The sequence below is a fragment of the Ailuropoda melanoleuca genome, chromosome 19 (genome assembly GCF_002007445.2).
Source record: "Ailuropoda melanoleuca isolate Jingjing chromosome 19, ASM200744v2, whole genome shotgun sequence".
NCBI classification, from domain to species: Eukaryota; Metazoa; Chordata; class Mammalia; order Carnivora; family Ursidae; genus Ailuropoda; species Ailuropoda melanoleuca.
In genome coordinates, this window is record NC_048236.1 from 5,860,027 (window position 1) to 5,885,554 (window position 25,528).

General features: G+C 34.6%; 1 protein-coding gene across 2 annotated transcripts in view; it reads left to right on the forward strand.

Annotated features, from left to right (window-relative positions):
- Nucleotides 1-25,528, forward strand: part of CD2AP (CD2 associated protein) — a 127,254-nt gene that overhangs the window by 45,816 nt on the left and 55,910 nt on the right. For both annotated transcript variants that reach the window (XM_011224683.3, XM_019799424.2), the window contains exons 3-5: nucleotides 3,301-3,454; nucleotides 11,956-12,056; nucleotides 15,100-15,220. In XM_011224683.3, coding sequence (XP_011222985.1) covers nucleotides 3,301-3,454; nucleotides 11,956-12,056; nucleotides 15,100-15,220 — 376 coding nt within the window. The remainder of the gene's footprint in view (nucleotides 1-3,300; nucleotides 3,455-11,955; nucleotides 12,057-15,099; nucleotides 15,221-25,528) is intronic.

Sequence of the window (25,528 nt, forward strand, 5' to 3'; positions counted from 1 at the left end):
TTTGCCCTTTAATCTGGTTTTTATTATTCTTTGTGATGTTTATTTAATTCTGTGATATGGAAATTAATTGCTTTTTTCAGATTATTATCATGCACTGGCTATAATTAGATAACTGAATTATTATGAAGATATATTAAAACATGAAGAAGTGGTTTGTGAATTTGATTGGTCATCTTTTAAGTTGTTTTTGGTTAGTGCAGAGTTAAGTGTCTTTGATTATCTTAATAGATGAAGAATAACTATATCCTTTCCAAACTTTTTAGCTCCCTCTCATTTGCTTATATTTCTTACCTCCCTCTAGATTGCCTCTTCTTACTCATTATGTATGAAACAAGTTAGTGTAGTTGCATTTTATTTATATGGAGATTATCCACATTGTCTTTTTCTTGGCCAGTTTTGCATTGATATTACCTATTTTGTAGGAGGTTTTTCTCATTTGTAGGACGAAATTCAAAATTTTTCTGAGTTGGTTGTCAGTACATGATACTCTCCAAGTGAGGATTCTTTTTTACTGGATTTCCTGGAGTCATTTTCAAAGTTAAGAAAGGAAGTGAAGTTGGTAGAAAGTAGATACTACTATGTTGATAGTTTATTTACTGACTGATGAGGTAAAAGGAAGTAAAGGGCAGAAGAAGGGAGCAACACTGGACACTTTAGTAACGCTTCATAGGAGTCAGTCAGATTTGCTGTTGAAGAGAATAGCCCAAAGAGTAATTTGGAGGCACTGTGGTTGGTGAGTGAGTGAGTGTGTGTATCTGGTGGTAGATTGTAGCCGGAAGAGGTTCCAGAGGAAGAGGAGGTGGAGCTCAAAGCAAACGTCATTTGCATGTTTACTAAAGCCTTGAGGTCGCTTGATGCTTGTGATTAAACATCTTACTTGGCACTGTGTATTTGGGAGGTTGTAAACCTGAGTCGTCTTTATTCAGAGTAGACTATATATTTCTAATTTATATTTCCCCTTTCCTTTTATGTTTTGTGCCCTCAGAAGATTTATTATATCTAATATTCTTAGATATGATTATGTCTCTGAGAATATTGAAGGTCCTTAAAATGTTTCTAGGTCATGAGCAATACGTTCTAAGTTTTTTGTTTTTGTTTTTTTTAGAAACAAGAAGCATTGTCTCAATATATCCTACTTATTCATGTGGTAAATTTTTATTAAAAGGTAACACAAGTATCCAAAGCTACATAGCCAGTGAACAGGATAGAATCAAGACTTATACCCAGGTCTTCTGTCTCCTGAACCTGTACTCTTAATCACATTTGGTCAAATTGGAGTTACTTTCCTAGAGGAACAAAATTGGAATGTCAAGCCAAGTTCTTGTCCCTATATTAGAAGACAGCAGCTCTCAAAGATATGACTTTCAGTTTTTTAAAATGTGGGCAGCTCATGAGACAGAAGAATTCAAAATGAATACTTTTTAGCATGTTGAAGTTGTAAGTACTATTCTTTACAAAGATTTTATGCTTTTATTAGTTTGAAAAATACTTACTGCAGTCTGAAAACCTCATATCCCATATGTTAATAGCAAATTGGAGTATTTTTCCTTAAGTGCATCACCAGTAAAAATGAAGCAGCCCATTTTGTGAAATAGTTTGTATTTTCCATGGTTTATGTTTTAATGACTTTTCACAGTTCTTGACCAATGTAATAGTTCTCCCAAAATGAAAAGCCTTTTTTCTCATTGTAAGATGATACAATTGTTAAAAACAAAGCAACATGAAACAATTCTGAACAGTATAAAGAAGTGAAAATTGTCTGAAATCCTACCAGCTAGAGAGTAACAACTGGTTAACCTTGTGGTAGATGTAAACACCTAGAGATACAAATTCTTTGTTAACCTTGTATGTGGAAAATATCTTCTGGTTAGTGATTTGCTTTTATAATGGTTACTTTTAATGAACAGAAATATTTAAATTTTATTATCAAATGTGTGAGGTGTAGGAATCCAGTTTTCTCCCCTAAATATGGAACATTAGTTTTATGAACATCATATGTTTTTCTTTGCTTTTTATCTAAGTCAAGCTTTTCTGTTTATGGACTGTTTTGTTTCATTTATTGCTATGTCTGTTTTTATGCCAGTACCATACTGTCTAATTTATAGTATCATATAATTTTTCTTTATATCTTATTAAAAGGAAAGCCCCCTCACTTTGTTTTCCCTGAAGTATTCTGGCTGTTCTTGGTATTTTGGTCTATGCAAATTTAAAACCGGTTTATTGCTGTCCCAAATCTGTGGTACAGTTGTTAGGATTGCATTGCATCATTGCATCAATTTTAGGGAGAATCGATATCCTTAAAATAATTGAACTTTTAATCACTGAACATGGTATGATTTCCCGTTTGTCTTGTTTTAATTTCATACTTCTTTTCATGAAGGTTTTATTAAAAAGATTTATTTATTTATTTATTTATTTATTTATTTATTTATTTATTTATTTATTTTAGAGAGAGAGAGAAAGAGAGTGCGAACAAACAAGGGGAGGGACAGAGGGAGAGGTAGAGAGAATCTCAAGCAGATTCAAGCCAGACTTGGGGCTCGACCCCATGACCATGAGATCACGACCTGAGCTGAAATTAAGATTTGGATGCTCAATGCACTGAGCCACCCAGGCACCCCTTCTTTTCATGAAGGTTTGCATATCTTCTGTTAGACCAATGACTTAGAACAGGGTTCAGCAAACTATAGCCCACAGGCCAAATCTGAACATCACCTGTTTTTATAACACCAATGAGCTGACAATGCTAGTTATGAATATTATAAATAGCTGGAAGAAATCAGAAGAACAGCATTTACTGTCATGTAAAAATTATATGAAATTGAAATTTTAATGTCCATAAATAAAATTTTTTGGAGCATAGCTGTGTTCATTCATTTAAGTATTTAACTGTTTTTGCACTACAAATGGTAGGGTTCATTTTTCGAGTAGAGATTATATGGTCCACAAATCTAAAATATTTTACTATCTGGCCCTTTATAGAAAAAGTTTGCCTACCCTGATTTAGAATTATTGTTTGTTTCATTGTTTATATATCTCAGAGTTTCTTTGTATCTTGGGGTGGAGATGGTGTTTCAGCCTGGCTTTCTTTACCTCTGTCTCCAATTCTGGTAAGACTTAGACTCATAAGTCACTTTACCAAAGTGTGTTGTATTCTTTAGGTATGTGGGGGCAGAGAAAAATTTGCTGTCATGTTTTATATAATAATCACTGTACCTGTTGTTGGGTATTTTACATTTGAGGATTTAATTTAATAAAATAGAACTTAATTTACCTATTTATTGATTTCCCCTTTTATAGGAAATTAAGAGAGACACAGAATCCAAGGATGACAGTTTGCCCATTAAACGGGAAAGACATGGGAATGTAGCAAGTCTTGTACAACGAATAAGCACCTATGGACTTCCAGTTGGAGGAATTCAACCACATCCACAAACCAAAAACATTAAGAAGAGTATGTAAATAATTTCTTTCCTGTTTAAATCAAAGTAAAGGATGTTTTATAACTGTTCATAAGTTATGTGAAGAAAAATTAGCTTAATGTTTTGTAGTGAACTGCAGAAACTTCCTACATATTCACATGTTACTAGTTATTGGCCCTTGTAGTCATTCTTCATAAAGTAATTGAGCATGACCTGCTGGAATTATTTATAGGAATTAGAAATTAAAATATGAGGCTTTGTTTTCTTATTAGCCTTACAGGTTCTGTTGAATAGTTGATGCTTTGCCTTAAATTTATTTTAATACCATTTATATATTTATACCATAAATAAAATTTATTTTTTGCTAAGATGTCTGCTCATCTTTAAGCAGTATAGATGCATGCATTTTGATAGTATGTTTTCTTCATTGGTTAGACACCTAACATAGACATTCAGTTTTCCGAGGTGATTGTCCCAGCAGAGTCCTTTTAGGTATTTAGTACTCTATAAATATGTTAGAACATTTTAGCATAGAGGGAAAGCACCACATTTGAAATCAGATGTGAATTTGAGTCCATCTTAGGACCTTAGATCATTTAATCTCTTGAGTTTTATTTTGCTGCTGGTGAGAAAGGGGTAAAAAAGGCAGGTAGTTTTGCTGTTTTCAAAAAGCTTTTACAGTATTGGGAAAGACTTTTGTTAAAGTATTAAACATTAAACACGTACAAAATACAGCATTTGTGGGAGCAGATAGTATTTTCACATAATAAGACCTGAAGCCGCTTGAGAGACTTGAATACTGATTACTATGATTAATTTGAGTTAGTAAGTACTAAATGAGTATTTAACCACACTTATCTTAGATCAGTGTCTTTGATGTCATGGTCTGCAAATCCCTTGTGGTACCAAGTAGTCCACAGTAAAGAAATTTTGTTTATATACATTTTACATATATAAGACTATTTATGATTTTTACAGAGTCTCCTTAATATCTTGCCTCTTCTGTGCTACTGTCTGTGGAATTTGGGGGAAACATTTACTTTCTGGGTACTATCATCCTTTGATTATTTTCATAAAATGAAAACATTTTCATAAAAATGAATAAGATTTTGTGACAATAAGACCAATTAAAGGATTCTGTGTTGTTTCCCAGTAAATGCATTGTACAAACAATACTTAGATATTACCCATACTGCTTTCAGACTGCTGCCTGAAGGTGAACAGTTTTAATAGTTTTAATTGTCGTGGACGCTCAGACTCTCTTTTAGAGACTGGGGGACAGATTACTGAGATTATTTCATATCCTACAGGTGAACCTCTATATGGAATTTTTGTGCACAGGAGAATTTTTAGGCCCACTGGAGAGTTACTTATGACCTCTGTCTATTATAAAATCCATTTACCACTTTCTTTAGTTTTACTGAGCTCTAAAGGGACAGTTTTCTTAAGTAGAGACTAGACAAAGGACTTTAAGGTTATGATTATTTTATTCATTTTGTCTCCTAATAAGGACATACTAAATTTTACCTTCCTCAAGAACACTGGTCATAATTCTTTTTCTTGTAAAAGGAAAAACCGTTATGTAGTTGGTGCCAGGAGGCTTAGACTTCTTCCTGAGGATCCTCCCTAACTTGTTTTAAGTGCATGTGCTGCAAGGACTAAATTGGTCATTTGGTGCTAGCTAACATGTAAAACAGGATGCAGGTTGTTTTTGCATTCAGATTGATTTTCCAGGAAAAGCAAGCTAAGGTTTTTTTTTTTTTTTTTTAATCTGATTTTTTTTTTTTTTGGTTATTGTTTGTATCATATCCTTAATTCACAAAATAGACCAGTAATTCTAAAGGTTGTTTATTGTAATATTAAATACTAGTGAATACTACTATCCAGTATTAATAATTAAAAACATTGTAAAAGTTGATATAATCACAGCAATGTGAATGTTCAGTTTTAATCTCTGTATGCCAAGGTAAGTGAATCTGCATGTGTATTGAATTTTGTTTAAGCAACTTAAAAAGAGAGTTTCTCATACATACTGTGGTGTTAGGTATCTGAAAACTGGGCTTGTTAGCTATTTTTCTCTAGTCTCCCAAGCCAAAAAAATGTAGACTTTTTCGTGAAGTCTGGTCACAAAGCCATTGAAACTTTTGCCTTTGTGTGTAAGTTAACCATAATAACTGTGATAAAACAAACAGGTATTTTTTAGAGTGAGCACAGAGTAATATTTTCCGGGACAATTACTATAAGTTGCTTAAGTTATAGAAGAGAAAAATTTGCACATCTCGTAGCAAAAACTGGTCCAAGTCACATTGCTGCTGAAACCCTTATAAAATCAGGCACAGAGATAATATTGTAGAGTAAAATTACTTAGTAAATAATTGACATGTTTCAGCATCACAACTCTGTATTCCATTCAGTGTGGAATATTAGTAGATATTTCATTTTGCCTTTGGAAAAAATTGATGCCAGATGTGAATCTACCCTTACTATACCTGAGGGAAGATATTAGTGCTTGTAACTTTTCTTATTAGTGGAAACTCATGCAGAAGTGGTTTTTATCTAGTTAATAATTATTTTGAATGTAAAAGATACGTTGAAATTGGTACTGATAGATCACTAGTAGTAGTTGCTACAGAATTGATGTTGCTGCATGAAAAATTAGTCGACCAGAATGCCATTCTTCATTGTTTCATCTCTAGAAAACAGTTGGTAGCAAATAGTATACCTACTGATGATTCTGAGTCAGTGCTAAAGAAAATAATGAAAATTCAAAATACCATCAAAATATGGTCACTGACTATACATTTTTACAGTGTACATTTTAAAAAATAGGGGCATATTAGCTCAGGCTCTGCTCTTTGATATTAAAATATTTTGACTCAGAAGGGAAAAAAGACTCTGAACTGACTCCTCTCCAGCTGCAGCTTCTCAAATGAGTGGGGCAGGGTGTTCCAACTTTCTATTTTCTATAAATCTTATAGAAAAGTTGAAGGAATAATTGTGCACTAAATATTTTAAACGCTTTAAGTTTGCTGTTAACATTTTTCACAGCCTTTATATCTGTATATATATAAAATACTTTTTTAACTGAATCAGTTGAAAGTATATTGTGACATGATATGTCATTCCTAATCACGTGAGTTCTTTCTTTATGATGGTGATGATAATCTCTTCTAAGATTTTGATTGTTTTAATCAAGCAGTATATCAGCAGTAGAGCTAGAGTCTTTGAACAGCATGAATCTTTCAATTAATGGTCTAAGCAGTATGAGATTTTTTATTGCTGAGGATAAGAAAAAAAATTTAAGGACGATTCAGGCATATAGCAATGACTGTTTTTATTATTTGATTATTTTCTTTGCTTACTGGAGACAGAAATTGACAAAAAAAATCTTGACATTAGAAAATGGATTGGAATCCTTTTGCTGTTGTCTGTGAAATTTTAGCATTCATCTTCCCAGCTTCTGAATGTGGTATGGTCTTCATTTTGTATTTGATGGAGAGATTGAAAATTATAATCTTAAATGAGAAATGGTTCCATAATTTAAGAGCTGTTTGATCTGAATATTTAGGTCTGTTTTTCAGAATCATGAAAATATTTGCTATTCTTGATGGACCTACATTTGAAAACTTAGGATTTTCTGTTTCAGTAGGAAAAATAGGAAGTAGCTTTACTGAGTGTAAAATTTTACAGAATTTTTTTTTCCAAAAAATACAAAATATTATTTTAAAGTTTTTTTTTTGAAAATTTTTCAGCATTGATGTGCTGAATGCTTTAATATCTGTGAATTTGAAGACCATGAGAACAGTGTTAATGTGGGCAATCAAATCTGCCAAATAAAACTGGGTATGGATAATGATTAAAAACTTGCAGTCTAACAAGGGAAAACATCAAGTTACTCTGAAACAGAGGTGGTAGTAATAATTATGTCATAGGTTTTAGAGGTATCAGCACGTCAAGTAAATATTAGAAGTGCTCAATAAATGTTTGTGATTATTATTACAGTGTTTATACTATTACAAACCATATTAGAGATGTAGAAAGTATGCTGCTATGATTAAAGGGGCAGTTCTGTACTGCATTGTCAAACAAGGTATATTTTAAGCCTTTCTTAGGTAAGACATCTCATTCACATGAAGATTGGAGAGTATGACAGTACAGGTAGAATTGCTGCCTTTGGAAGAAGACCCATGGAGATAAGCAAGTACGTGGTATTTATAGGTAGTAAGGATCTGGCAGGACTAGATTCATCAGCTGTGTTAAGGCACTTTGTAATCTGGAAAGGAGGCAGCATTGGTAAAGTGGAAAGATAAAAAGCTCAAGAGTCATATGTTGGTATAATTCTAGTTTTGCCTCTTTTTAGCTCTAGGGTCTTGGACAGGTTCCTGTTTTCTCATGGGGAAATAATGATGACAACAAGCTTTATTATCTGCTGTGGGGAAGATATTTGTGAAGGATTTAGAATAGTACTGGTACATAAAAGGCCTGGAAATATATCCCTGCTTTTGCTGTACCTCCTTTATGTTCTTTCTTATCAATAACTTTACTTATAAAACATCAATTTGATAAATTTTCTTATTTCTTTGTAGATCTGAAAAGCTATATAGAGGTTGCTTGTGATAAAATACTGGTTATAGTTATTTTAAAAATTAGCTTATATTCAGACATCCTTTTATTGAATAGCCTTCTTGTACATATTATTTTGTGCTTAGCAGAGGTTCTGATATATTGTGAAATTCAGTAAATACTTTGGACTAATATGTATGAGCAGATATTGTATATGCCATTTAGAATGTAAAAAAATCTCAAAATTCCTTTCATTGTGCTCACAATTAATAGACGAGTTCAAATAGGCAGTCACTTCACCTTATGAGTAAACCATATTTAAATATGGAATTGTGAAAAATTTTTCTTTTTTAAATAAAAATTGCGGGGCGCCTGGGTGGCACAGCGGTTAAGCGTCCGCCTTCGGCTCAGGGCATGATCCCGGCGTTATGGGATCTAGCCCCACGTCAGGCTCCTCTGCTTATGAGCCTGCTTCTTCCTCTCCCACTCCCCCTGCTTGTGTTCCCTCTCTCGCTGGCTGTCTCTATCTCTGTCGAATAAATAAATAAAATCTTAAAAAAAATAAAATAAAAATTGCTCATATTTTGTAGTAATAATAGGGGCCGTTCAGATATTTTTTTATCCAATGTAGCTCTTTCCTTTAGGGGAAAAACTATTTGCAAATAATTTCGTAAACTACTTTGGAAAACATCTGGTGAATTATGCTTAGTGTGAGCAGGGAAAAAAACCCCACAAACTTGAAGTTTTCGGTTATGATATAACTGGGCTCCTCAAAGTTAATTGATATGCGTGAGTGCAGGGGGGCTAATTAATACTTTTTATCTACTTTAAATCATTTAAAAGATATTCATACTCATTATAAAGAAGCATGCTACGTTTTTTTTTTTAAGGCCTAAGATTATCAAATGATAGGATTTTCTTTGAAGTGCACTCTGAGTGGAATAGAATTTGTTTTCAGTAATGTAGATCATTTCTCTTTCATCTACAAAGTGCTAACTACAGTGAACACATTTTCTCAAGCTCACTTCAACTTCCAAAAGTATTTAGGGACTGTATTTATCTATAGTGTAAGAGATGAGAAATTTTCCTGCAGTATGCAAAAATTAAATTATTACTTAAATATTTATTCTGAGATGTGATGAAAGGTGACGCTTGAAAAATTTTACTGTAAACTCTAGGTTATAAACGTATGGTCAGTGTTTACTTTCTTTGGTTCCTTGTATTGTAAAACAAATTTTTAAAATCAGATATAATTATTAATTCCATTATGAAGTGGGGGAAACAATTACTGAGGTGTAGACTCTAGATTTTTCTAGTTGATTGTCATCTGTTTTGCACCTCTTTCATGGTACTGATTGCATGTAATATGCTTCTTTTGTTGTTTCGGAGGTTCAGTTGGATTTATTTTTGTTTTGATAAACAATTTCATAGAATGTCAGAGCTGAAGTAACTGTTATAGTTGTCTAGTCCACTCTTTTATTTTGTAGTTCAGGACATTGATTCCCAGAGAACTTGGGTCAGATAATGAGGAGATGACAGCTGTACTAGAACCCAGGTCTTCTGATTTCCAAACCAGTGTTATTTCTTCAATAGCATGGCATCTTTTTTTTTTTTTAACTATATATGAGAGTTTATTTGGAGATGTTATGACTTGATTTGATGTAGTGAAGTTGTATCTATCTAGACTGCTTCTGAGCATTCTCTTTTGTTGTCAGCAACAACCTCTAGAATCCTTGTATTATCAACTATTTCTTTGGGAAAACTTTTTTATCTAGAATATCTGCCACATGTTTTCCACCTTCTTGTATTGTGTTCATCTTTATTTGTGTAACTCTGACCATTTTTCTTTGAATTCTTCCACATCTGCTGTCCTTTCTATTAATTTCTATTAATTTGGGGATATTTGGGGTTTGCTCTAAATATTTACTATCTCATTATGTATTTGTATTTTATTACTAATCGTTGCCTGTTTCCTAAGTTCTTTTAGTTCCTTAAGTGTGCATTTAAGTTATTAAGAAAAATCTTAGGATTGCTGGTGGTAAAGGGTCGATGGAATGTAGATACTCTTGGTATGATATTTCTTGGCATTGATGCCATATAGTTAGGCCTAGATAATTGTTCATTGATTCGTTGAAAAATATTTAAGGGGCCTAGCATAGGCCAGGCACTATGCTAGGTACTAGGGAGAGAGCAGTTAAATTCAGGGCCTTTTTATCTTTAGCCTACAGAGTATGGGGAGTACATACACGAAAATAAGTCATTATGATAGAATAAAGGAAAAAATGAGTTGTCAGTAACAGGTAGGTTACAGAAGTAAATAAGTATAGGGTGCTATAGAAGCACAAAGGAAGAGTACCTAATCCAGAAAGCTGTTTGGGAAGAAGTTTCTTCATAGTTCAGACCCGAGGATGAGTTGAAGTTCAAGAAAGGTGGACTTTGTGGATGAAAATAAAGCGTCCTTGGCAAAATAAACAATATATATATTTTAAAAGATTTTATTTATCTGAGAGAGAGTGAGAGAGAGCATGAGCAGGGGTAGGGGCAGAGGGAAAAGGAGAAGCTGTCTCTCCTGCTGAGCAGGGAGCCTGACATGGGGTCTATCTCAGGACCCTGGGATCGTGACCTGAGCTGAAGGTAGATGCTTAACCATCTGAAGCCACCCATGTGCCCTCCAAAACAGTATATTTTAATTCTTAGAAGGAATAGGGTTTGTCATTTTCAAGCAATAAGAAATAAGTATAATTTACATCATTAGTACAAGATTGAGAATCATCTAGGGGATCTTAAACTGCAGATTCTGATTCAGCCTGCCTGGGTTGCTATAATAAAATGCCACAGACTAGGGCTTAAACAGCAGAAGCTTATTTTCTCATAGTTCTGGAGGTTAGAATTCTAAGATCAGGGTGCTATCAGAGTTGGATTCTGGTGAGGCCTCTTTTCCAGACTTGCAGGTAGCTGCCTTTCCTGCTGTATCCTCATATGGCCTTGTGTGTGTGTGTATGCCCACATGCACAATTAAGTGTGTGTGAGGATTAGGGCTCCACTTTTATGATGTTTTTTTAACCATTATCACCTCCCCAAAGGGCCTACCTCCCAATGTAGTCAAGGACACATTTCAGTCCACAACGGGTAGGTCCATAGTGGAGCCTGAGATACTGCATTTCTGTGAAGCTTTGACGTGGTACTGTTGCTGCTGGTCTGAGGAATGTACTTGAATAGCAAGAAGTTAACCCTTGAGTCAGTTATATCTGATCATCTACCCATAGAGGCTTTAATGATTCAGTTTTAAAGATGGGAGTAAATCTAACTTCTCAACTTTTAGAGCTTGAAAGAAGTTGAGAACCACAAGCCTGGATGGTTATAAATGATTGTCACTTATGTGAATAAATGAAACTTGTTTGAAAACTTAAAGTAAAATTACTGTCTTTACCTGTGTGAGCTTGATTTTTATCTGTCAGATAATAGAACTCTTAAAGAATGTAAGGTACATTTTGGGTTTGTTCATTTTGTGTCTTTTTAACACAGATGCTCTTAAATTAGTGCACTTTGAGTATTTCCAGACTTTGATCAGTAAGTAGTCTGGAAATTACTGGCTTGGAAGACAGCTTGTCTGTGAAAAAATTTGTTGTGCCAACAGTGTCTTTTATTGTTTATATTTTTAGTCTCACAATTGGCATTGGATATTTTACTTTGGTCTAATTGGTGGGCTTAGATGTATAAATAAATTTCATGGCTGGGAACCTTGTAACTTATTTGTATTTGGTTTGAATTTATTTTGGCACAGGTAATGTGGGGGCAAGGTGAAAAGCCAACCAGAACTGATTGTGGTTAGCTGCTCAGAATGCTTACATGTTGTTTTTATTCATACATATGAATTCTATGGCAGTAGATATGGTGTGTAGATAAAGGTGCTGTTGTGTGTTTCAATGATCTTTTTTAACCTCATTTTTTACTATGTTACTTCTTTTAGAGACCAAGAAGCGTCAGTGTAAAGTTCTCTTTGAGTATATTCCACAAAATGAGGATGAATTGGAGCTGAAAGTTGGAGATATTATTGATATTAGTGAAGAGGTAAGGAAAACATGTGCTAGAGATAAAACAGCAATTGGAATTGATGCTCTGGGTATTAGAAAACTGCTTTGGGAGAGTATTAATTTTTCATTAGAATTTTTTTGTGATTTTCATTGTATTTTATAAAAATTTTAAGATACAGGTTTTAAAATGGATCTTTAATGTCTTAATGTAGGGTTATTTTATCTGTTGGAATAAAGCTTTACTCATTCTTACTACACCTGGTATTTGTGTACCTTGTCTGTTGTATGTGTTGACTTTAGGAATAAAAATTTTTAAGCTAAAGATTAATGTAATCTAAGTAACTAAGAATAAAAATAAACATTTTCTTTGATTCTGAATTCACTTTAGACCCAAAGCAGTAAAATAGAAGCAATTTTACCTTCTGCATAGCAGAGGGATACAAGAAAGGAGTCTTTTTAAAAGCTTTGCCTTGTTTGAATTGTCACAGTCAAATGTGAACCAAAAACACTTTCCCCACATTTTAATATCTTAGAATGAGATTTAAAAGTATGGTAGACATAACTTTTCATGTCTCTTCTTTTACCATTATAAGAATATTAAAAGTTTTATTTGGCAACTGAAGATCCCATTTTCAATCATATGTTTTGGTATCACATATAGTCATAGGGACTGATTTTATGTTATAGCATCATGTAATTTATCACTTAATGTTTATATTAAGTTCCAATGTATATATATGAGACAATTCTGTTTTATTTCCACCAGATGGCAATAATAATAGTTAATGTTTATTGAGGCTATGTGTCTGAAGCATTATGCTAAATGTTTCACATTTATTATTTTCTTTAAATTTCTAAGCAACTTAAGGAGACATGAATTTTTATAACCATTTTATATATGAAGAGATGGAGGCATGGAAGATAAGCGATCGGCTGTTCTAGTTACTGTTGCTGCATAACATGCTGGCCCAAACTTCGTAGCCAAGAACAGCTGTTTTATTAGGTTCATGGGTTGTGTGAGTCAAGAATTCAGATAGGGTATGGTTGGGATGGCTTGCGCCTTTGTTCCATGATGTCTGGAGGTCTCAACTGGAAAGACTCAAAGTTTGGGTGCTAGTGGAATCATGGGAAGGCTCCTTAATGATGTGATTGGTACCTAGAAGGTTCGAAGACTGCCTGTGGAGACCTATTAGGTAGGTTCTCCATTTGAGTTGGCTTTCTCTCACTGTGTGGTGCCCCAAGATAGTTGGACTTACTACATGGCATTTCAGGGCTCTTAGTGTAGACATTTCAGCAAACGTGGTGATAGCCTTTTACAATCTGACCTTGGAAGTGATAGTGTCACTTTTACCACATTGTGTTGTCTACAAGCATGTCAAAAGCCAGCAAGATTGAAGGCAATGAGGACAAGACCACCTGTTGGTGGAATGTCAAAATTATCTTTTAGATGATCCTGTGGAATAGGAGATGTTGTTTGAGCCGTTTTTGCTCAAGTCCGTATGCATGGGATGCAGAGGAGCCAGAATCTGAGTCCACATAGTTTGAGTCGTTATTCTTCACTGCTGTACTGTCCTGCCTCTTGAGAGTTCCTTAATTTATAGGGATTAAAAGGTCATGTACCCTAACTACGCAGTTGCTGCCAAGTTGGGATTGCAGGTATAGATAATTAAGTTTCCTGGTGTTTTTCTCAGTTGTATCTGTTACAGTTTGGTCAGTATATCTCCATCACCGTGGTTTGAAGAACTCAATCCTTTGGTGTCTCCTTAAGTCTGCTAAAAAATTCTGAACTCTTCAGTTTTACTGCCTTCCGTTTTTCCCTCAAACAGCTTGTATCCTACCTGTCTTGTATTTCAGCTGTACATATTCCAGGAATAAGTCCTTTATTTTTATGTCACTGTATTTTTAACTTGGTTTGTACCTAGAATATTCTTATTCAACCTTTAATATCCAGCTCTTTTGCCGTTTCTTTTTAGGGGAGCCTTTTTTGAATCTTTTAAGCCCTTCTTTTGTGCTCTTAGAGCATTTTGTTCATACTTTTGTTATAGCACCTCTTACATTATATTGTAATATCTGCTTAGTGTTTGTTTTCTTCTTTAGATTGTTTCACTGAAGGGCAGAGATGTCTCATATGCAAATCTCAGTCTTTTCACTAGCTTCTACATAGTGAGTGCCTGTTGGATGAATAACTTAAAAAGTTTGCTTTGTAATTCTGAAGTGAAAAACATTTAAAACACATTTTAAACAAAATAAAGAGCCTTTTCTCACAGTGATATTTCATGTTCTGCTGTTATGTGAATTTTAACAGTGAATAGTTTACTTAAAAAAATTTTTTTTTACCTTATTCAGACCTCTTAGCATCCTTAGCAGAAATTACACATTTTAAAACAGTTACTAAATAGTATTAAGTAATCATGAAAATTAGTAACATTGTTATTTGTGAATGTAAATATTTTTCTAAAGAGTTTGTTTCCCGAGGATATTCCTGGTTGAGGTGAGGGGAGTGTTTAGGAGAGTCTAGATCTGGATTTAAAAAATAAGGGATTCTTTTTCTTACTTGGGTTAAGATTCACTGTTTAAGTGTAAAAGACTTATTAATTTTATGTGGCATTTGGGAAGTTATATTCATCAAGCTTTTTCCAAATCTGAATTTTCATATACTTAAATAATACATGAAATATATTATAAATATTGAAATAATTACAAATTAAGGCTCAGTGGTGTTTAAAAGAGTGACATGCCAGAAGAGAGCTATCTACTTCCTGCTGTTAATACCTTATTCTTGGTTATCTGATATTTTTATAAAAATTACTTACATTGAGGAGTGCAGTTCATTACAAATTCTCATTGTAAGTGTTGTAAAGTGCTACTGATACGACTAATCCCATATATGATAAGTCTAATCAATTTAGATTTAATCTACTTAAAATATACTTTTCACCATTTTTTTTCTTACAGATTTAGAGGGATTATTTTGCATCACTAACTTTGTGCCCATTCACTTAATGTAGCTTAATTTTCCCACAGTGGGAAGATTTTACTTAAGAGAACTGTTACTATTTTTGAGTTGTGAACTTTTTCAGGTAGAAGAAGGCTGGTGGAGTGGAACCCTGTACAACAAGTTGGGACTGTTTCCCTCAAATTTTGTGAAAGAATTAGAGGTAACAGATGATGGTGAAACTCATGAAGCCCAGGAGGATTCAGGTAGATTATTTTAAAAATTTGAATAGATTTAAGTAAAATTATATATGATCTAGTGTTTATTTGGTATTTTTTGAAACTCTGTTCTTATCGAAATATGAGCTTCAGTTTTTCTACTTTTAAAAAGCAGCTTATGACAGGGACTTAAAATGAATTAAAAATCTAGGCAAATAATTTAATATATTTCTCTGATGTCTGTTTCAACCCAAAGTAAATGTTTAGTACCCTGATTATAAATTAATACTGCTTATGTTATCTGATTTCTTTCCACTTAAGATGTACTAATATAATGTTTTGATTTGAGTTTGCAAATGTCCTAACTACTTCAGAGATTTTAGAAATTAAAAAAAAAATCTTTCTTTTGTTCTTGTTCATATTCAGATAATAAATTACATTTTTTTTGTGCAGCCAGAATGTCATTTAATATTTTGTGATTGCCCCCATTTATAGGCTTACCCACAAATTCATTTTAAATTTGCTCACCATTTATAAGTATGATTGAGAACATTTTATCCCAAAGCTAAATTTACATTACATTATTTTTAAGAATTGCTGTGGAATTTAGTTTTTTTTTTTTTTCTTTAAAGGTCTATTTATTTTAGAGAGAAAGACAGCTTGTGTGAGTGAGCAGGGGGAGGGTCAGAGGGAGAGGGAGAGAGAATTTCAAGCAGTCTCTGTGCAGAGCATGGAGCCTGATGTGGGGTTCGATCTTACAACCCTGAGATCGTGACCTGAGCTGAAACCAGGAGTCTGGACACTTAACCGACTGAGCCACCCAGGTGCCCTTGTTTTTGTTTTTTAAGGGAAATTAAATTCATAAGTGGTAATGCAGGGTAAATAGATCTTTTTCTGTATGGAAAAATGTATGTAGTGAGGTTCAGTATATTTTCAAAATAGAGACATTAAATATTGACAATATTTAATATTGACAGTAATATTTAATTCATAGTTCACATAAGATTTAATTGTTTTAGTATATGCTTTGTTTAGCTGTTTTTTTTCTCCCAATTCTGGGCAAGACCATGTAGGGAATTTATTTTTCAAGTTTCTTTAGAACAGTCTCCTAGTCTTTCTTTGTTTTTCTAGACAATTTTGAAGGGTTTACGCTGATATTTCATATAATGGATCCCAGTTTGGGCTCTCCTTCAGATTCTTCATGATTAGTTTCAGGTTGTATTTTATTAACAGGATTACAAAATGATATCTTATTGCATTGTATCAGGGGGCACATGATGTCTGTGTGCTTTCTTTTTGGTGATGTTCAATTTGATTACTTAGTTAAAGCTATGCTGCCAGTGTAAGTGTACTGTTGTTTTCTTTATAATTGTTAAGTGTCTTGTGGGGAGATACTTTGAGACTGTAAAATTGACATTCGTCTTTAAAGAACTTTTCTTTCTGCTCAGTTTATTTGTCAATGTGGACTAACCAGTAGGTTCTATTTTATTCACTAGGTATTAATCTGTTACTGTTATTTATTTTGATACCACCAGATTTGGCCAGTGAAAGCTCCTTCAAATTAGTTTCTGTGATTTTTTTAAATCAACTTAATTGGAAATGTAATTTATAAATAATAAACTGCCTATTTAAAATCTACAGTATGAGTTTGACAGAGGATACATCCATGAAAACCACTGCCACAGTAAATGTACAAAACATTTGCTTCATCCCCAAAATATTCCTTGTTCCGTGAAGCAGTCCCTTTCTTTTTCTGCCTCTGGTTTCAGGTGATCATAGGTCTACTTTTTTTTTCATTATGGATCAGTTTGCATTGCTATGTCTTCTGAACAGGTCTTCATCATTGTTTGAGCACTTTGTTATTTTTTTGTACAGTTGTTTCAGGCTCATGTTGAACTCTCCCTGCTTCATCCTGAATCAGCTATTTGTCCAGACAAAGTTGGTTTCTTTTAGAGAAGTATAGTGGTTAAACACTGAGATCTGAGTACAAGCGTGCTCATTGATCCTGGGGTGATAGTCCTTCTGGGCACTCTTAGTAGATAAAATGGGGGAATGCCTACACATGTACACACATGCCCACATACACACGCACTCCTTTATCTCTTTACCTATCATCCATCTCTCTACCTACCTACCTACCTGCCTGCCTACCTATTTCTACTGGTACATCTAATTGTAGTTTAATACCACAGGGTACATTCTAGTCTGCAATAATTTCATCTTTAAGCCTGTTAGCCATAGAGATGAATGAAATAAATAATTGAGTTTACTTTTAAGGGAATTTTCAGGAAAGGGTTTTAGGAATCCATTTTAGTAGTAATAGGTAATAGAATGAAGGTATAAATCAGTCTGGTGAATAGTTTTAACTCTAATCTTGTTTTTAGAATAAAATACATGACCTTAAGAAGAGTAGAGGCCAGATTAATCAGTGAATATTTCTTAAGCCTTCTATGTGCTAAGTGCTAGATTGGTTTTGTGAGGGCACAGAATCCCGTCTGCAGTCTAGAAGCTTAAGGTCCAGGTCTCTGAGGGATAAGACAAGTACGAACTTAAATTAGTACATATCAGTCTGGATTAAAATGGTCTGAGTACAAGAGGTGCTGGTGGGAGACAGCTCTAAACAGAATATATTGTTTGTCACTTAAAATTACTTTGCACATTTCTTTTCAGAAATGTTCTAGGAAACATTAGAAATGCAATCTGCAGCTCTGTAACTGTCTTAGAAGATGTTATTTTCTAAACTCCTTTTCCTTCTAATTGTTCTTCCCCTTGTTTTCCTCTATATAGGTTTTTTTAAATTGTTATAAAATTTAATTGTTATAAAAACACATTATATAGAATTTATCATCTTGACTGTTTTTTAGCATAATTCAATAGTGTCATGTATATTCACATTGCCGTGCAATAGATCTCCAGAACTTTTCCGTTTCACAAAATCAGAACTTCATACCCATTAAATAGCTCCTCATTCCTTGCCTCTTGAACCACCATTGCACTTTCTGTTTCTATAAATTTGACTACTTTAGATACCTTATATAAATGGAATCATACAATATTTTCTTTTTGAGACTGGCTTATTTCACTTAGCATAATGTTTTTAAAGTTTGTCTATGTTACAGCATGTGACAATTCTCTCAGATTGAATAATATTCTGTTATATGTATGTACTGCATTTTGTGTAGCCATTTACCAATTCCTGGATGTTTGAGTTGTTTCCGGAACCCTCTTGGCAGTTGTGAGTAAAAGACGGGCTTGTTAAAACATGCGTATACAGATATTTGAGACCTTGTTTTCTATTTGGATATATACCCAGAAGTGGGATTGCTGAATTATATGCTAGTTCTATTTTTAATTTCTTGAGGAAATGCCGTGTTATTTTTCATAGTGTTTGCACTATTTTACACTTGCACCAGCAGTGTAAAGCGTTCTAATTTCTCCACATCCTCACCAAACACACTTGTTTTCTGTTTTTTTTTTATTTTTATATTAGCTATCCTAATGGGTATGAGATGATACCTCATTGTGATTTTGATTTGCATTTCTCGAATGAGTAGTGATCTTGAGCATCTTTTCATGTGCTCATTGGCCATTTGTGTACCCTCTTGGGAGGAGTATCTGTTCAAGTCATTTGTTTTTCAAACAGGTTATTTGTGGTTTTTTTTCCTTTTGTAGTTGAGTTATAGTAATTCTTTATATATTATAGATATTAATCTCTTATCAGATATATGATGTGCAGGTATTTTCTCCCATTCTGTTAATTGTTTCCTTCGATGTAGAAAAGTTTTTCATATAGGTAGTCTCAGTTGTCTAATTTTTCTTCTGTTTTATAATTAGTATCGTATTTCAGAAATCATTGCCAAATCCAATGCTAATGAAACTCTCTCCCTGTGTTTTCTTCTAGGAATTGTATAATTTTTGGTTTTATGTCTAGGTCATTAATTGATTTTTAGTAAATTTTTGTGTATGGTTTAAGACAAGGGTCCAACCTCATTGTTTTGCATGTGGATATCCAGTTTTCCTAGCAGCATTTGGTAAGGATGTTGCCAGACAGAGAACTGGTTCCAAGCTCAGGTTTGGTTGCTCGCTGCTAGAACAATCAATACTCGAAGGAAAAGTGATGGTGGGAAAGGAAAAGTTGCTTTTCAGGAAGCTGGCAACCTGGTAAGATGGTAGACCATCTTCACTGTCCAGGTGAAGGTTAAAACCAGAGTTTTAAATGGGAATAAGGGAGGGTGGTTGCCTGCAGGACAAGCAGGCTCCCAGGTGTTGTAATCATATGTTGACATGACCTAGAACGGACTTGCTGCCTCAGTGGCAGCTGTTTTCAAATGTAGTCAGGCCTTATCTTCTGGGAAAGTCTGGGCCTTTAGTCCTCAAGGTCAGTGCTCTGCAAATTTCAAAGAAAGTAAGTTCTGCAGATGAAGGGATTTAAGTCAGCAAGGAGTGCATAAACTTGAAGCAAGATTAATAATCACCCTTGAGACCCATGGTGATGCTGTTACAGAAAGACAGTCCTTTCCCCATTGAGTGGCCATAACACTCCTGTTGAAGTTCATTTGGCCAGTCTATGCAGACTTTTATCATGGCACCTATGGCTATTATACGTGTTTCTGTTTTTCCTCTCCAGTAGACTGTCAACGTGTTTATAGACAGAGACTGTTATTTTTCTTTGTTTACCGCCTACTATAGGGATCCAAAAAATGAATAGCTTATGATCTATTTAATTTTTATTCCAGAGTATTAAATTTTCTCTCATGTCATTTATGTGCCTTTTTATAGGGCCAACACTTTGGAGAGGGATAATGTAAAAAAAACTTTATAATTTATATGGAACAGCTAACCCTCATATCAGTTGATTATGTCATCTGTTCTCTGGAGCACAAGGGAATGGTACAGGTTATTTCTAGGGAGAGTAGATGTATCAGTCTGCTGTGGTTGGTTAGCCTACTTGGCATGGAGCACTGTGCTTTTAAAATCAGGGGTTTGGTCATTCAGCATTTGCAGGTAACTATTGTATTCCTAATCTGACATGCCATCTTGATTATAGAGAGGGCTAGAGTATTGCTTTTTTCATGTTTCTTGGCTCATATACATCTTTGAGAAGCAGATGAAAGCTATACTCTCTGAAAAGTAGACCTAATCATATGAATAAAATTTTACATATTAGTTTATGTGGTACATAGTTCATATATATGCATGCACATATATATGACTAGGTCATATATTCTCGTGGTTCAAAAGTCAGTATATAAAATATGTACATTATAATACTTGTATCCATCCACGCAGTTGTCTCTTCTGTTCTCTATCAGAAAGCATTGGTACTTTCTTGCTGTCTTCCCAGTGTGTGTTTATACAGGTACCCACAAAAACATTTATTTGAATATTTCCTTCTTTCTTAAATAAAATGTAACATTGTATGTTGTTTGGAATAGGCTCCAACTGGGGCGCCTCGGTGGCACACGGTTAAACGTCTGCCTTTGGTTCAGGGTGTGATCCCGGGGTTATGGGATCGAGCCCCACATCAGGCTCTTCCGCTATGAGCCTGCTTCTTCCTCTCCCACTCCCCCTGCTTGTGTTCCCTCTCTCGCTGGCTGTCTCTATCTCTGTCAAATAAATAAATAAAATCTTAAAAAAAAAAAAGAATAGGCTCCAGTGAAAACAACGAAAATCATGGTGGCTTAAAACAAAGACATAGTCATATAGGGACTTAGACTGATAGAGTCTCCTTTTTAACACATGGCTTAAACACAGAGGCAGGGAAAAAGGAACATGGCTTTTAAAACTTCTCCAAATTTGCACATATTACTTCCACTAATATTATATTGGACCGTTATGGCTATGCCTGAATGAAACAGAGTAGGGATATGTAACTTTCCTACAAGGTGGGGCACGAAATGTGAATATTAATACAATCTACCCCATATACAACCATGGATCCTCTTTTAAAAATCCCTTATTTAAAGCTCATTGGTCTTTTAGAGGAGCTTAAGTGTATTCTTAGCTCTGTACGTGTGCTAAAAACTAATGAAAAGAACACTAACGTCATGGGTATTTAGTATGAATGGTGATGGTCTTCTGGAAGGTGCAAATTTTCCATTTTTAATTTGCCTCCCATTTCTAAGTGCTCTTCCACTGTATATTTTTTTCTCCTTAACTTTGCAGTGAACTCTTTAAGGTTCTAAATTTCTCTTAGGGTCTACCTTAAACTACGTGAATTAAAGAAACAAATAATGAATCCTTTAAAAGTTTGTCTTGTCTTTGGTCAGCTTCTGTCTTGTGTCTTTTTTTAATCAGTACCTTATAAAGCATGCTCTCATTTTTCAGGTTATATATATATAGAGAGAGAGAGAGAGAACTTGGCTCAGTACCCGGCAAGTTTTGAAGCATAATCGATACTAGTTCTTTCTTACCAGCTATTTTATTTTAACTTCTTTATCCCATTCTTTCCTTTAATTTTCCTTTTTAAAAAAATGTGGAGTTAACCATTTTGAATAGTGACATGATAAAGTTTTAAGCAGAACAAGTTTTAATATTGGGAGTTATAGTGGGGTGGGGTTGGAACACTGAAATCATTCTTTCAATGCAGATGCTGATTACATTGAAATACAGAAAATCGTTTAGATAGGAAGATATATAAGAGTCATAAAAACATATACTATTTTTGTTACACTTATTTGAGAATACTTGGTATTCTAAAGTCAGAATTCATGTCTTAAAGATGTGTAAAAACCATTGAGAACAAACAAGTACTGAAAACATCTGGCTTAAATTTAGTGGTACAGTTATTACTTAGCAGAATGTCCCCTGAATTACTTCTGATGAATATTATTGTTCGTATGTTTCATAGGTATTGGATATTCTGATATTTATTTTTAACATTTGGAGCGCCTGGGTGGCTTAGTTGTTTAAGCATCCGACTCTTGATTTCAGCTCAGGTCATGATCTCAGAGTTGTGAGATTGAGCCCTGCCTGGGGCCTCTGTGTTGGGTGTGAAGTCTGCTTAAGATTCCCTCTCCCTCTGCCCCTACCCTCCCTCAAAAATTGTTATGATTAAAGCTTATGGTGAAATGATGTTTATGATGACATGTAAACTCAGCTCTTAAAATATGTACAAAATTTTTTTTTAAAGATTTTATTTTTTTGCCAGAGAGAGAGAGCACAAGCAGGGGGAGTGGCAGGGAAAGGGAGAAGAAGGCTACCTGCTGAGCAGGGAGCCTGATGTGGGACTCAATCTCAGGACCCTGGGATCATGACCTGAGCTGAAGGCAGACGCTTAACCGACTGAGCCACCTAGGCGCCCCAAAGTTTTAAGTCTATATGGGACCACTAGCAAAAGAAATACAATTTAAATTTTATCATATTTTATATTTTTACATTTTATATTTGTAAATTTTTATTTTAAATTTTTATAATTATAAATACTTGGGGTACTTTCTTGCTCTGTTCAGCCTTATTTGAATTTTTAGTAACTTCGCAAAAGTGTGTCTGTTAAAAATGTACTTCCTTGCTTGCTTAACCCCTTTAAAATAACACTGCATTCTAAATGTGGAACTTTGTGATTATGGGGTGGGAAGTCAGTGGTTGAAGTACACTATAATTCCCCCCCCCTTTTTTTTAAACTCTAACTTTTAGGCAGAAAGTTTTTGCATATTGATTTGAAAGCCGGGAAGTGGGTGCTTTATAAGAACTTTAGAACTCTTGTGATTAAAGAATATAGATCTTTAAGCTTTGATTTAAGAGTTCCATCTTATGCATTATTATTTACAGAATTGTAAATTCTGTAATCTACTGTTGCTATGCCCTAACGAAGTGTAACATACTCTGTAATTGGTATTTTTACAGTCTTTTTAGTCTGTTTTACTAGTTTAGATAAATATCTTCTAATATTCAATTTCAGGAAAAGCTTTGCTTCTGTAAGGAAGCGTTATGTTTCCATTTTTATAATGAAATGACTCCTTTTTCATTTTGTCATATATGTAACCCTTTTTGGTTACAGTGTCCTTTATCATCTTTTACATTCCACTTTATTTGCTAAGTAGGACCTGCTTTCAGTTTCCCCCCATATTCTATAAAGCCAGTGACTTTAGCTTTTGGTATTTTCCTCCCTTGTAAAAGTCTTCTCCCCACCTTAAGCCTATAAAAATCTCCATTTAGATGTCTAATAGGCGTCTCTAACTTAAGATAGTCAAAATTGATCATCTGTCCTTTTCTCTGCATGTAGATTTGCTCTACACAGTCTTCCTCATCTGAGTTAATGGCAACTCCATTCTTCTTTTATTTAAATCAATTGGATTCATCTTTAACTCTTCTTTTTAATCTCACATTCTACATTTGATTGATTAACAGATTTTGTCACCTACTAAATAAATGTACAGAACTATTTTCTGGGTGCCTGGGTGTATCAGTTGGTTAAGTGTCTGCCGTCTGCTTAGGTCATTACCCCAGAGTCCTGGGAATTGAGTCCTGCATCAGGGTCCCTGCTCACCAGGGAGTCTGCTTCTCCCTCTGCCCCTCACCCTGCTTATGCTCTCTCTCTCTCACTCTCAAATAAATAAAATCTTAAAAATAAAAAAAGAACTATTTTCTTTTACTGCCTTTACTGCTCCTCCCCTGGTGTAAGTTATCTTTTGCTGTACAATTGCAGTGAGCTGTTAATTTGCCATTACCTGCCTCCTGAATGTTAATGTGCTCACACTCTAGTAGGTACATATTTTACTTAGAGTAAAAGTCAAAAGTCTTTTAAAATTGACTACAAAGCCCTCTGACCTGCTACTCCCAGTGCCTTCCCCCACCTTTCTGACTTTGTCTCTTACTTAACTCTTCCCTGGGTTCATATTAGTCTCCTTATAGTTTCTTAAAGATGTCAGGAACATTCCTGTCTCACAGCCTTTGCAGAACCTTTGGAGTTAGATGAGCTCACCCAGAGAAACTGTCTAGAGTGAAGAAAAGGGCTCTGGACCATATCCTATATAGCAGCGTTTATGGTGTGGGCTTAGATAGAATTACTAAAAAGAAAACCCAAGAGGGCACAGAGAGCCAGGAGAAAACCTATGAGTGTGTGGTAGTCAAGGGAAGAGTGTTTTTCAGGGAAGACATAGGCAGTAATGTGTGATGCTCCTTGTGAAGTTAAGATAGTAGGGTAAGAGGGAAAATGTAATCCTGGACTTAGGGATGGCGAGATCATTAATGACCTGGGTAAGAGCAGTAAAGAAAGGTGATTGGGACAGAAGCTGAGTTGATTGTTGGGGGAGGCAGTGGAGAAAGAAAGTATAAAGCAGCGCAGCTGTTGAAAACAACATATATTCAAGAATGTTTTTGTTCTTAAGAAGGAAAAGTCTTGACCATTTTTAAATGGTAATGGCAGAGAACAAGTAGAGAGGGAGAAGTTGAAGATGCAAATTTGGAAGAATGGGATTTATCACCAGAACAGCTTTTACCCAGAAGGTAGAGGGAATGAGATTCATATTGTAGGTATCATGTAGGTCTCAGTTGATTGGCGACAGATCAGAGTTAGTGCCATGAAGCTGAGGGAGAGATGTCGGACTTCTGATTTTTTTCTATAAAAGAGGAGAGATGCTAAGAATGAGAAGTCAGAGCTTTGAGGAGATTAAAAGGTTCTCAATAGTTAAATGTTTAGAGCTTTGCATCCCTCTGGGCTTTACTGGGCTACTAGAGGAATTCATGGCATAAAATGTTCAAGAACCCTGATAGATTGTTCTTCAGAAGTTCTTGTTTCTTCTGGGTAGAAATAGTCATTCTCTTGGGAGAAGTCAGCAGTGTTCTAATTTGATTATTCAGGCTCTGAAAAAGAAGATAGTGCTTATTGGTAGTGGGACACAGCATCTTGTGGACTCGTGGTGTTCATGGTTGTGCCAAAGGAGGTGGATTGAACTTCGGTGGTCTGCCGCTTGGTCTGCAGGATTTAAGGTGGTGCACCCTTACTTTGGTGTCTGTAGTCCCACATTAGCATTCACCTTGAACAACCTGAAGTAAATAGCTTTGTAAAGGAAAATTGTTGTGGGGCTTTGATGCTTTTACTGGTAATACATTATGAGTCTTTATAAATTGGGTTATAGCCAGATGCTGTTTCTAAAGATTCTGTTTAGGAACTAAGGAGTACAGATTTTAACTACTTAAAACACATGCAACATTTTCTTAGGAAACGTAGGATTATTTTTTAAAATCTTTAAATGATGGTGAAAGATAGTCTTTGGAGTAAAAAGGGGGAATTTGTCGCAGCAAATTTAGATTCTAAGTCCTACTTGGTTTACATGTTTTACTTTAACATATTCTACATTAGTTCCCCATTTAGTTTAATCGTGAACTTGGGTTGCTTCTATTAAATACTTTGTA